General features: G+C 36.2%; 2 protein-coding genes across 16 annotated transcripts in view; one reads left to right on the top strand and one right to left on the bottom strand.

Annotated features, from left to right (window-relative positions):
• Positions 1–4,210, bottom strand: part of PPIG (peptidylprolyl isomerase G) — a 44,017-nt gene extending 39,807 nt beyond the window's left edge. The window contains exons 1-2 of one of the 6 annotated variants that reach the window (XM_039855480.1): positions 4,073–4,210; positions 3,099–3,180 (exon numbers count right to left, since the gene is read on the bottom strand). The gene's annotated coding sequence lies outside the window, so the exon portion shown is untranslated. Of the gene's footprint in view, positions 1–3,098; positions 3,181–3,691; positions 3,811–4,072 lie in introns of those variants that run through there. The other 5 variants (XM_039855482.1, XM_039855483.1, XM_039855481.1 and 2 more) reach the window with 5 other exon arrangements.
• FASTKD1 (FAST kinase domains 1) overlaps positions 4,080–14,433 on the top strand; it is a 49,990-nt gene continuing 39,636 nt past the window's right edge. For 2 of the 10 annotated variants that reach the window (XM_039855479.1, XM_039855477.1), the window contains exons 1-2: positions 10,187–10,698; positions 12,012–12,526. In XM_039855479.1, coding sequence (XP_039711413.1) covers positions 12,192–12,526 — 335 coding nt within the window. In that variant the 5' untranslated portion in view covers positions 10,187–10,698; positions 12,012–12,191. Of the gene's footprint in view, positions 4,230–6,940; positions 7,159–10,159; positions 10,699–11,704; positions 11,761–12,011; positions 12,527–14,433 lie in introns of those variants that run through there. The other 8 variants (XM_039855470.1, XM_039855476.1, XM_039855471.1 and 5 more) reach the window with 7 other exon arrangements.

Raw genomic sequence — 14,433 nt, 5'->3', positions numbered from 1 at the left:
AAACAATGCTGAGAGATACCAAAAATATAATTCAAGTAAAAACCAAGTTAATGCAGTTTTCAGTAAAAATAGTTCATATATTTCCCAAGGATAGTACATAATGAAAGCTTCCAGAGCAGTAGTCTATATAGGTGATCTGTCTCCTGCAAATCTGTTTAATCTGAATGAGTTGTGGTTATTTCTATAAGATCCAAATGTAAATTTTTCTTGAAAAAATAAATCACCATATCTTGCAACATGAAGTATATATGTTCCAATTTGACCTAGTTTCCACTATTATTGGCTGTTACCAATATATCATCTAATATCAACTTGATCTCCTATACTCACCTCACTTGCCCCACCCCTTCAGAAATTTGGTTGTGATACTTAATTTCATCTACTTTATTCATAATGAAAATACTTTAAAATAAAGCTAATAAACTCAGTGAAAAGTTAGATCACACAAAAATGCACAAAATCCTGACACAGCTATAACTTTTAATATTTTAAGGTATAGTCCTACTTTTTTCTAAGCCTATTTCCGAGATCTGCCTATTGAGGCTCTATTACTAACAGAGTGTTTCTTCTCTTTCTTTTTAAAAACAGAATCCACTATTAAGAGGGAGCATATTCAGTTCAGGACCAAGAAACAAAGATGGGAAGTTCCCATCTGCTTAAGTTTAATAAAACGAGTGACAATTCTCATACAAGATTTCCATCTCTAATACAATCATGTTAAGTTAAACTAGTTAAAACTACAGATCTTGAAGATTACTTTCGAAGAAGGCAATCTAATATTCACACCAGCCTCTTTACCCTACCCCAATGTAGTTCACAGAGAACAAATGAGAAATGAAAATAGACTGTTTCAAAAATAATTAAATACATTTATGAATGCCAGATTGCTAATGAATTAAGTATAAATAAACTAACATTCTAAGGAGTCAGGAAAGGCAACTACACTCTTCCATATAGTGCCCCTTCCCTCTCTGCTGGGTAGTTACAAACCACTGCTGGTAGAAACATGATTAATCGTGTTTAGAAAACTTAAAAAGAGAAATGCTGTAATGTTGCCAAGTTCAGTGTTAAATAAGAATATTATATGCGTTTACACATACAATCTAAGAGATGTAAAAATATAGTACAACTGTGTTAGTACTAAACTAAAAAAGCATATACTAACTGGGATATCTCTGCTAATATTATTATTGTACCTGTAATTACCCAAGTTCTTATAATGATATATTTATTCCACTGTCTCCAGGGCTAGACCTACACTATCCTAGCAACGTTATCCAATTCAGTAATTCCTACACAAAATCCTACGGACTTCTGAAGTTTGAAGGAACTTTAGAGATAATCTGGTCCAATCTTCTGATTTTAGAGCTTGAAAACAAAAGGACAAGCCAGTTGAAGTGACTGGTTTAAGGCCACAAGGGAATAAAAGCAAGAGTTTCCTTATTAAGAACTCTGTAGCTTCACTGTAGAAACTAGCTTATTTACAAATATTCTAGGTAATGGCTTAATTTTTTTGACCATTACATGACCAAAATGTGATGATTTAAATATGAATAAACCTTAAGATAAAGTTTTACATAATTAACAGTACCTTAATATATAAACAAACAGGCTTATTTTAAAAATCAATGAGTTAAGGAATCATTCATGTTTTATAAGTAAATATCAAAAAAAGTCGATACCTGTATTTATAAGTGAATATGGTGCAATTAAATTTCAGGATGAGGTTGATGATTATTTTAAGCCACCACTAAAAGTGCAAAAGGTTTCCTGTCTGGCACTGAAAGTACAAAGTCCCAGTCACAATCATCTTTGAGTATAATACTGCCTGTAGCAAATTTCAAGATGCAAGATTTGCCCTACAGAAATAAAATACACTAAATTCTTATGGAGACCACACATGCATTCGACCAGGGCAAAACCAATGACAATTAAATCAAATGAAAACTGAAGAGTGGTGTTAATATTAAAGCCAAAAAAAAGTGCAATACCACATGTGGCATAGAGATTTGCAACATATTCTTCAAATCACTTGAATAATCTATGGATTCCCAAATAAGACACCTTAGTACATTATACTAAAAATAGATAATACATTATAATGTTGTTAAAATGCCCTATTAGTAATATAAGAAAAAAACATCAATCAACATGTATTTCTTAAAAGAGCAACATTGAAAGAATTACAGATAGTTTCCTGATAACTAATAGAACTAGTTCATCCTATTACGATAGCTACCCATTTTCCTTTGCATAAAGAATGAATACTGCCCGACAGAAAATCTAATTTAAAATATGCAAAAGGACAAAGACCTTACTTAGAGGCCACCAATACTGCAAGACCACCATAAGAAGCACCAAAAACTAAAGACCTTTAATAAGTCACAATAAATGTAATGTATGCTCGTCTCTTCACTCATAGAACCGCTGCATTCTTACTGAAAGTCAATTTTACACAGAATTTTAATAAACTTAAACATTTATTTTTGAAACCCAAGGCTGATGACAGTCTGAAATCAAAATGTCATTTTATAGGTGAAAAAACTGAGGTTCAGAAAAATGGTTGACCTAGAAACAAATAAAAATTTTTTAATCTAGGAAGTTTGCAAATTTGTACATGGCAGCAGGGGAAGGTGACCCTGCCAACAGCTTGCAATGACGAAAAAACCATAAAAAGCAAATACAATTTTAAAAAAAGGCACAGAATCCTACTACAAGACAAGACCCATTAGGTTCCCAGAGCATCAATAATCTTGTCATAAAAAAACATTAAACAATGTAAAATGAACACTAAGACAGAAATATATAATTTTTTATAAAAATAATCTCTCTCTCTCATCTTGGATATGTCGCATGAAAGAGAAGGCGGGGGGGGGAGTCTGTGGACAGGTAAGTGCCACCAGTACACCAACAAATTATCATTGGGAAGGCGACTATTCATTCATTATGCTTTTTTCTAGTTTGCTAGCTGTTCAAACCTATATGTAAATTCTGGCATTTTTACTGGATGGGACTACATACATATACACACACACACACACACACACACACACAGATGTTTTCCCCCATCTGGTTTTAGCTACTGAAAGTTAACGTACCTCCAAATTTCCAAAACATTTAATTGTTCCTTAGACGTACTTGTGATCACTATTGTAAAAACTTGATTCTGCACAGAAAACACTGTTGTGGGAAGAAATTAAAATCAATGCACAAAATGGTGCTTTTATAACATTTCCAAAACGAGTGGGAGTTCTTTATTCTCGCAGACCTTGAGTAAGCCCCTTAAAAGACTAAAGATGAACCAAATTCGCACACTTCCCCCCGAGGCATAGGGAGCTCCGAAGCCATCGCCTTCCTCCTAAAGTAAGTATCTCCTCCTAAAAGGCCTGCGCTGCTCACAACTCCCTGGAAACGTGAGAGAACTTGGAGACAGTTCTGGGATGAGAGAAAGTGTAGATTTGAGTTTAAGGAGAACGCTTAACTAAGTGGCCTGTGCCACTTAACTGTGCACGATAGACGCTGTCTGAGGAAAAGGTCGCAGTAGGAGGAAAGCCTGTCTTCAGTCTAATCTTAAGCCGTATGATCCAGGCTCACTGGCCACTCTCCAACCCGAACCTGACAGGACGTCGTGTTACGCCTCCCCCTTCCCCACCAATCCTCCCACCTACTTCACATTGGTGTTTAGTCTTACAATTTTGAAGCATCAAAAATTTCCCTGGCTCCCTAGAGTTCAGGCCGCCGTCGCTGCCGCCATATTACAGCTTGTGCGGCAAAATGCGTCAGGGAGGGAGGCGTGCGCCCGAACCGAGAGGGCGGGGACTGGCAGAAGGAGGACCGTTTCCCAGGCCCCGGAGGCCCGGCGGAAGCTTTCTCCAGCTGCAACAGCTGCAAATCCAGCGCCACGGTCCTTGGAGGACCCCTCTGGAAGCAGGCAGCCCCGATACCGCGAGGGGAAGACGGTTAACTCCGCAGGGCCTATCGTGCCGTCTCCGCCCCTCTTCTCCCGCCCTTCCCGCTCTCGTACCCCAGGACTGCTGCGAAGGTCGCCACCGAAACTACACGGGTCACCTACCCGCACCAGTACAGTCTCTTCTGCCCAGGGTCCGGTCCTTTAAAGAGCTTCAAATGTACCGCCGCAAGAAAAGGCGCTAAAGCCTACTAACCGCCTCCCTCCCCCACAACCCAGTCCCGGCGTGGAGGGAAAGTGTCGCGCAGGAAGTACGTCACAGGTTGGTGGGCCGTATCTCCTGGGGTTGCCTTGATTGCGTCTCTTCGGCCCGCCCTGGAGATCTAGGATTTTGGTTCCTGTTAAACGCCTAGTTTATAGATTGCTAAATGCTTTATGTGTGAGTTGATTGGAAACGTTTGTAACCGTCAGAGTGTCACGTCTGTGAAATGAAGTGCTTCATTTCATAAACATTGATCGTCTGCCAGAGTATTGGGAAGGAAGGCCTACCTTCAAGGAGTTTCTAGATCAGCTTCCAGTTAACGCTATGAAACAAGTTCTTAAAAACCAGTGAATAAAGTGCTGTTGAGGAAAGATAATTACAAAGGCCATTGATGATCGCTGTTGTTTTTTATAGTCTCACAGCAGCCCATGATATATAGGTTATTATCGTTGTTAAAGATAATATTAAAGAAATTGAGGCTCAAGGAGGGAAGCGCCTTCCTCCTAAACGTACTGTTTTTAGATATGGAAGCAAGTCCATGACTTTAAATCCAGTGCTCTCTAGGGAAAATAGGACATATAGTGTTAGAATAAGAATCCCAAGATTATGTTAAAAATAAATGCTGACTGCTCTTTGGTGGGAGGGGGAGGTGGCGGCAATCCTTATGGGAATGTGGGTCCTTTTAAAGGAACTGGCTAAGGGAACTTAGATTATAATGTAGTGTAAAAAGATACGTTATGATCATTTAAATTTTTCACTCATTTATGTTAGATGAAATAACAGGCGTGAGCTATTTGTAAGGGTCTTGACCAATTTTACATAGCTATGAAACGGAGAGGACAATTTCTTAAGCCATTGCTTTTATTGCAGGAGAACAACACCATACTTATCTTTGGAAAGTTCAGTGGTTGTACCGTTTACACTTTGCAGTGAAGAGGGCAATTCTGCAAGACCTAAAAAAATCTGATATATATTAAGCATTATATTGAGATTTTGAGCGTTGCTTTGATTTTTGTTTATACAGCTATCAGAATATATTTTTATTTATGATATATAGATAAGATTTTTAGCCTTATACTTACTGGTAGAGGTAATGTTTAAGTGACATTGCTCTTACATTGGTGTATCCTTCCTCTTACCCATTCAGAGAGATTTTTGAGATTATATTACTGATCATATAACATTTTGAGGTGCACATTGCTAATCTTGTTCTATGATATAACATTTCTAAGAGAAATACATTTAGATATGAAGTGACCAAAGAATTATTTAATAGTAAAATATTAGTAAGTATTGTAGGGGCTAAAAAAAATCAATAATTTTCTCGCCACCTTCTAAGTTCTTAAAGCTGGGTTAATAATCAAATTAATAGAGACAGATTAATAGGAGAAAAGCAAATTTTTAATACATGCACATGGTGAATTCATATAGGATGAAAATTGCAGGAAAGCACGTTCGAAAGAGACTATATGATCAATTGCTATTCTTGTTATATTTAAACAAATAATTAGGCCAAATTCATTGAAACTAGACTTATGCAGTAAATATATTAGTCTTAATTTGACTATCTTTGAGAAAAATGAAGGTGATTTTAGAGAGGAAAATTAGATTTCAATAGAAATTATAATGCACAATTGTAGATATTAGATTCTAGTTCAGTTGTCTTTAAAGTTTTATTTTTCACCTGTAAACTGGACTGGATCCTGAATTTTTCTTGTTTTCTTAAATATTTGACTTTTTTTTTTCTGAGCCTTGTAGTTATGAGCTATAGCTAGATGACATGCTACAGACTTCAGAGAAATCACCCCAATGGCTCATGCTTAAACAATCTCAGTGACTGATGAAGTGTAGCCCTGAACAGAGTTTACCTGAACATCTGATGGTATCATCGGAGACATTCAAACTATAGAGTTGGAGAAGTTATCAAATTGTTACTGCCTGTTCATATTCTCAACCAACCAAAAGGAAACCAAAGTTTTGCTACCCCAAAGCTGCCTTTTTGGAATATTTATTTTAACCTGGTTATTAAGAAACAAAAGATTCAGAAAGAACCTTTGACCCTCCCCCCCTTTCCTGCCCAGGAGATTCAGATAGAAAAACCTGCTTTATGAAAGAAATTATAGGATGTTCCCCTTAGATTGAATAGCCTGATTTGAATTAAGTATGGTAAATAGGGCTTCAGGCAAGGGCCTGTTAGCTAGATACCCCTTGTGTCCTGTTGTTTCCGAGTTACCTAGCAAGAATTTGCCTGCAATGTGTGTTCTGCTTTTCCTCAACTATCTGTAAATTGCCTATTCTCACTTCTGAAATCTAAGACTCCTGTTCCCTTTCTTTTCTCTTTTGTTTAAAATGTCATTTAACTCAATGTTGCTTCACTGTCTTTGGAATTTTCACGCTTATGTGAATTCCCCATGCACACGTATTAAAATTTTATTTTCTCCTGTTAATATGTCTTTGTTAATGTGATTATTTGTCCAGCTAGAAGAACTTAGAAGGTGGGAGGAAAAGTATTAATTTTTTTTACCTCCCACAGTACTTATTAAATGTAGTGTATATTACAGATGATCAGAGTTTAGGAGATTATTGAAAGAAGTTTTGAAGCAGCATTACAAATGTCAGTTTAAGGACTGAGCCATGACAAGGTTTTCACTGCTCTTAGGAAGAATTAATTGTTCATTTTCTGAAATTAAGTTTGTCACCTTTTCTTAATGTTAAAATATCCTTTTATGAAATGATGGTTATATAATATTATAATTGTTTTCTTTCTCTAGATATCTTTACTTGGACCAATGAAAATCTGGTATGCTTTGTTGGGCCCCATATATGTTGAAATTTCACTGGTGTGTGAAACTCCAAACAGTACCAAATTTATTTTACATGGATTTATTTCAAGAAGGAAGCTGTTGCAAGTAAAAGGAAGTATTATCTCCAACAATACTGTAGTTTAAAGAACAGTGGATTTATTTCTCTCTTTCGTAATAGATCTGAGGTGAGTGGGCTACGTCACAGCACAGTTCAGCTTTATATAGTCATTCAGAAACTTAAGTTCCTTCCATCATGTTATTCCAACATACTCTAGAGCCTTGACCTTGTATTATTAGAGTGTGTAGTGTTGGGTTTTGCCTGGCATAAACAGAAGAGCTAGTATCTTAAGGCCTAAACCAGGAAGTAGCAAATGCCACTTTGGCTCTAATTCCATCAGTGAGAATACAGCCAAACTCAGTTTCTGGGAAATGTAATATTGACATATGTCTAGAAAGAAGAGAAAAAAGTATTTTGGTGGAAAATTAACAGTCTGGGCCACATACCCATTAAAAGACAGTTGTTTGCATAATTAGTTTGTGTGGCCATTCTACACTGACCTCAGATGTTGTGATGTTGCTAGTTTTGGAATATGTTTAGACTCCAGCACTTTTTTTTTTAATTAAGTTTATTGGGGAAACATTGGTTAATACAATTATATAATTTTCAGGAATACATTATAATTTCACGTCTGTACACTCTATTGTGTGTTTACCATCCAAAGTCCAGTTTTCTTCGGCTACATTATATTTGATCCCCTTTGCGCACTTCACCCTCTCACTACTTTCCTGTATTTAACTCCATTTAACCATCTACCTACCCCCTCCTCCCTCACCCCTTACCCTCTGGTAACCACTAGTCCATAGTCCATGTCCATGAGTCTCTGTTTGTACTGTTCTTTGGTGCTTTTAGGTTTATATTCCACATATAAGTGATATCATGTGATTTTCAACTTTTTTTGTCTCGATTATTTCGCTTAGTATGATTATTTCAAGGTCTATCCATGTTGTTGCAAATGGCAGTATTTCATCTCTTCTTATGGCTGAGTAATATTCCATTGTACATATGTACCATGGCTTCTTTAGCCAGTCGTCTATCATAGGACACTTTAGTTGTTTCCATGTCCTGGCCTCTGTGAATAATTCTGCTATGAACATCGATGTACAGATATCTTTACGGATGTGAGTTTTAAGTCTTTGGGGTAAATACCCAGTAGAAGATTGCTGCATCATATGGTAGATCAATTCTTAGTATTTTGAGGAACCTCCATACTGTTTTCCATAGTGGCTGTACCAATTTGCAGTCCCACCAGCAGTGTATGAGGGTTCCTTTTTCTCTGCATCCTCTCCAATATTTGTTATTACTTGTCCTGTTGATTATAGCTAGTCTAACAGGTGTGAGATGATATCTCATTGTAGTTTGGATTTGCATTTCCCTAATAGCAATGTTGAGCATGTTTTCATGTGTATGTTGGCCATTTGTATGTCCCCTACGGAGAAGTGTCTGTTCAGGTCCTCTGCCCATTTGTTGATCGGATCATTTGTTTTTTTTTGTTGTTATTGAGTTGTATGAGTCCAGAGGGTTTTTTGTTTTTTTTTAATTCCCACCCGCCCCTCCCCCACCTTCCACCCCTGACCCAGAGGGTTTTAAGGCCCTAAGGGATTATGAAAGAAACCTAGTTCCCTGAATCTTTGTGTAGAGAAAAGCCTCCACTGACCAGGGATATCCACATTGGAATGTGATGTAAGTGAGAAATCACATTTCTCCTTTCTTCCAACTCCTGGCAACCACTATTCTATGCTGTTTCTATGAATTTGATTATTCTAGGTACCTAATATAAAATTATACAAATTTGTTTTTTTTGTGTCTGGCTTTTTTTCACTTAGGCTAGTGTTTCAAGGTTCATCCATGTTGTAGCAAGGGTCAGAATTTCCTTCCTTTTTAAGACTGAATATAATTCTGTTGTATGTATATATGACACTTTCTTCATCTCTTTATGGATACTTAAGTTGCTTCCACCTTTTGGCTATTGTAAATAATGCTGCTGCGAACATTGCTGTATAGATATCTGTTCAAGTTCCTGCTTTCAGTTTGTTTGAGTATATTCCCAGAGGTAGAATTGCTAGATTACATGATAATTTTGTGTTTAATTTTTCGAGAAACCACCATACTGTTTTCCACTGTGGCTGCACTATTTTACATTCCTATCAGCCATACACAAGGGTTCCTTGCCAACACGTTATTTTCTGAATTTTTGATAACCACCATGCTATAGGATGTGAAGTAGTATCTCATTCTAATTTTAATTTTAATTTCCCTACTGTTTAGTGATGTTGAACATTTTTTTCCATCTGTTTATGGCCATGGAGAAATGTCTATTGAAGTTCCTGGCCCATTAAAAAATATTTTTTTAGTAGTTGAACGATGCTCATGGGGATGAGGAGTATGGCATAGGAATGTAGTTAGTAATATTACACTGGCTATGTGCAGAGGCAGATAGGTGATAGAGTAATTGGGGCAATCATTTCATAAACTATATAAATGTCTAACCAATATACTGTATACTTGAAACTAATAATAAAATAAATATTTTTGTTATTGAGTTGTAGCAGTTCTTTATATATTTTGGATATTAATCCTTTAACAGATCTATCATTTGCAAATATTTTCTCCTACCTTCTAAATAAAGGTTATTAAGATATCCAATAATAGAATTATCCTTCCTCACAGCAGCCAGTGTAGAGAACAGCCCCTCTTAAACCTCTCCCAAATCACTTAACACAAGGTTGAAAACTATAATAAATTCTAACACCTTAATTTAACATCCCCTGCGGTGTGCTCTGCTTCATCCTAAGCAGTCAGTAATCCCAATTTTGTGTTGTGTTCTTAGTGGTCTTTAATTGAAGGGCATTGACACAGGTCATGCTCAGTTTCATCTCTATAGTAAGAAATAAAATTCCACATGTCTTTTCCATGTTCAGGGTTTCAAATTTCATTTTTCTAAACATTAATTTTTGTATATTATAAAAATGTCAGCCTTCCGCGGACTGGGATAAAACGCCAGATAGTTGAGAAACAATGACCTAAAAACGACCTACAACTTCAACAGTTAAAGTGTGCCACGCCAGCGTCCCTCTCAATGGGGAACTACAATGTCCAGAATTCCCCCCAAATGCGTAAGCGACCGGCCATTCCACCCACTTCGCCGCGACGTCCTCTGGGGCATGTAGTGCGTGTCTTCCGCAATGCACGCTGCTCTCGACGGGCACTTTTTCCTGGTTTGATGAAGAGTTCCACTAGAGGGAAGGTGATGTCTCTTGAGGAAAGGCTAAAAACTCTAAGATATTGGGGAAGGGCGAGTGACGTAGCCCATCCTGTTGAGACCTTTGTTGAGGATCAGGAATAGCTTTGACTTCTGAGCCATCGTTACTGGCCTTCGCTGGGATCCTCCTGAAAAGTTGCAGGGCATTGAGGGGATAACTTGGCCGCAAGTCAGGGCCGGGTAGCGGCGGCAGAATTTTTTTTTTTTTTTTCCTACCTAGCACGTTTTCAGGCCCTGGATACCGGTTCGTTTGAGAAACCGAGGCCTTTCGGGTTTTGGATTTTTCCGGAGCGCGGAGGACCAGGGCTGGGCTGAGCCTACTCCTGGCCGTGACCTGGGAGACCGTATTTACTTGTTCAACGCTGCTGTGTACCGGGCGCGGAGGATGCCTGTCATTTGCAAAAGGTGTCTCTATTTACTCTGCATTATACCTGTTCACAGCTGGTATCTATCTCTCATTTATGGTCTCCAAACCCTTTCTTTGGTTAAATGTGTTCCCTAAGGTCAGCTGGGGCAGAGCTGGGGACCTGACACCTTGGTATTCTAACCATTGAGTTGCTTCCATTTTCAATTTTGAGTAGACAGGAGAATCTTGAAGATAAGAGTTTTCTGTGTATGCGTATGACCCAGGTCGCCTTGGGTTAGGTTGCTGTACTGATTGCCACGAAATAGGCAATACTGCCTCATCGATTTTTCCTGTGAGCTTGGCATAGCCATAGACAGGAGTTTAAGGCATATTTTTAGTGTTGATTTCTTCATGTAATGAGGCTGTTCAAATTGAAAGAGTCGAAATAACTGTGTGGTTGACCCAGCCTCACTAGTACTAGTTTTTAAATCTTTTTGAACCTAGCTTTTCCTATCTGTAAAATGCAAACGATAATATCAACCTGGCAGGTTAGTTCAGAGAATCAAATGGGATAATATATTTTTAAAGTCCTGGGTAGAATGTTGCAGAAGTGTTGGATGATGTGATTTTAGTCCCAACTTTTTAAACCATTGTTTCTCAACTAGAAATATAAATATATTTTAAATACCAACTATTTTTCATAATTATCTTTGATCCATATATTGCTTCACCGAGTCTTGTTACGTTACTTGATTTTATTATATTTTCTGATTGGACCTCTAATCTTGGCGTTTATTGGTTAAAACCTATCTAAGGTTGGTAGTGACTAAATTATATGAGTTATTTTGGGGTACCATTTTTATCATAGCCCTGAATTAATGGCTACTCTTTGTAGAAACTGATTTATTTATCGCAAACACTCTTACTCTCTTATTTAAAAAGACAGTTCTGAATTTGGGATTGTTTTCCCTTTTATGGTGAGATTTGAAAACTATAAATGTCAGATGTAACAAGCATTTAAAATAATTATATTAAAAATGTAGTTGACATGCAACATTATATTAGTTTCAGGTGTACAACAGAGTGTTGACATTTATGTACCTTATGGAGTGATCACCATAGTAAGTAACCATCTGTCATGGTACAAAGTTATTACTATGTTATTGATTATATTGCTTAACAAACATTTTTTAAGTGAAGTAAGAAGGAAGCCCCTTTTCCTAGTCATTTAGTTTTGGATGAGATCCTACTGTGTGGTTCAGACTAAGAACAATAGTTAATGCAGAAAAAACTTGTTACTTTAATTCGAATGTTAGAATTAATTCGATATCAATAATATAAGTATAACAATGTTAAACCACTTCTTTTACAGAAGCTGCATATTGGAATGGGATTTGGAGTCATCTTAATGGAAGCAAAAAATATGAAGGAAAACCAGTTATTTTTATACCAGCATATTGCACCTGGCCAGTAGTTGCAAATGGTTTTCTTTTCCCAAGAAAATTTGTGATGTAAATGAGGATACCTTTTTCTAGACTCAGTGTTTACAAATATGTTTCGCCTAAGAGCTATTTGTCCATTCTCTTGGAGAGTGTTTCATTTTCGACCCTTCAGTTGTGAAACATTAATTAGGCAAATGGATAAATGTACAGATGAAGAGCAAGTATTTGATCTTATTGAAAAAAACAAAGCCATATTTTCAGAAAAGCAAGTGGGATATGCATTTAATATACTTTGGCAGTTTCAAAAGCAGAAGACCAGCTTGTTTAAAAGTGTTGAATGTATCAGAGACCATCCTCAATTTCTTACTCTTTATAATTTAACTACAAATAAAATGGAATTCATGAATGATGATAACCTGGTAAATGTGTTGTACATCACACAACAGTAAGTAATGTATTTTTAGATTTCATAGAAATGATTACAGTTTATATTTTAATTTTCTAAATATCTTTAAAATGAAAAACAATGTTTTTTCCCTGTGAATAATTTCCTGAACATCTAATATTTTTAGATGTTTAGAGGATATTCTTTGATTGTCTCCCATCCAAGTACTAACCAGGACCAACCCTGATTAACTTCTGAGATCAGATGAGATCGGGCGCGTTCAGGGTGGTACGGCTGTAGACCCTTTGATTTTCATAATCATTTCGCGGTATTTGTCTACCAAAACATCACGTAGAACCTAAACATATATCATTTTTATTTGTTAATCCTACTTGAGTAAAGATGGGAAAAAATTTAAAGAGAAAAGAAATTTTACATTGTTCACAAAGGAATCCAGCCTTCAGAAGAATTGGACTCCCTAAATAAAGGATTCAGCAGTTATATAAAGGAAAAAAACACATAGAAGTTACAGTTAGTTTATTAGTCTCGTTGGTGGAAATGAGAGCAGTTGTCTCACATCCAACCTGTGAGGGCTCTTTAAGTAGCTATAGATGTCAGCCTGTACAAAGCGGAGTTACAGTTGTTTATGTAGGGAGTCAGCATACAAGAAAGGGGGTTAATTCTTTACTTATTTTGAGGATCGATGTTAGACTAAAAGAGAGTGGCTCCCTTTTTTTTTTGGTAGTCTTTCACAGATTGCAGAGTTTTTTCTCTGAGATACATAGAATATGTAATGACAGGCAAAATACCAGTTTTACTTTCTCAGTGGTCATGTTTGGAAATTGCTGAACTAGACAAAATTTATACAGATTTTTATTGCAGGACCCTTCAGAGCCATTTATATACTAGTGCATATTGTGAATCTCTAAGTGGCAGCATTCTCCAAACTCATTCAACCACAAAATACTGTGTTGAACACCTCACAAGACTGATGTGTGTCATGCACAGATGGGGAAATGGTACTTGGTAATGATTGGCCTAAAAACTGCATTTTTGTGTTTCTCTCCTAAGTCATATTTTAATAAGGAAAAGATTTCAAGAGTAGAATATAATTTTTTTTAAGTTTTAAAACAGGATGTAGTTTGATTTTGTTTTATGATTCAATGTGAAAGTCTTTGATTTTTAGGAGGCAAAATAATATAGGCTTAATATTATAAAGATGTTGAAATCAGTTAAAAAGTTATACATACAATATATAGTATATGTGACAATTATGTATGTAAAATATGCATTGTTAGTGAAGGTATACTGGAAAAGAACTCTTACGTGCTACTGGTGGTATAATATGTATTATTACCTTTAAAAATATGCTTGGACCCAATAATTTTGGTTCTAAGATTATTCTGAGTAATCCAAGATACATAGATTCTTGTACATGGATATTCATCTCAGCAATTTTTATAATATTGAAAAACTAAAATTTGAATAGTAGATGAATGTTTAACCAAACAATACTATAGTCACTCAATGGAATATTATACAATCATTAAAAATTATGTTTTGAAGAATATGTAATGACTTGGGCAAATGCCCATAATATAACGTTAACTTACTGAAAAAGGCAGGACATAGAAATGTAAAAGAAATATGTATATTTAATATGCATGTAGAAAAAATAACTGGAGAGAAATGTTCCAAATTAATGATGGTAGCTATGAGTAGCAAGTTATAAATGATTTTTATTACCCTATTAAAATTTTTCTTTATTTTACAAACTTTCTCCCATAGTAATATTTTTACAATTGGAGCAAAGTAATCATGTTACGTGGACTTTTAACATGAAATGCATCTTCGAGCATTTTCATTGTTCATTGGAGGGCACTGAAATGAGCAGATACATGAGATAAAGTTTAGATATTTGTTAGATTCTACCAAGAAAACACAATACTGTAATGGGAGCGGACCAG

Source organism: Pteropus medius, unplaced genomic scaffold (assembly GCF_902729225.1).
Source record: "Pteropus medius unplaced genomic scaffold, Ma_sr-lr_union100, whole genome shotgun sequence".
In the NCBI taxonomy this organism is placed as follows: Eukaryota; Metazoa; Chordata; class Mammalia; order Chiroptera; family Pteropodidae; genus Pteropus; species Pteropus medius.
The sequence above is the reverse complement of the archived record's forward strand: the minus strand, read 5'-3'. Positions and strand labels throughout refer to the sequence as shown.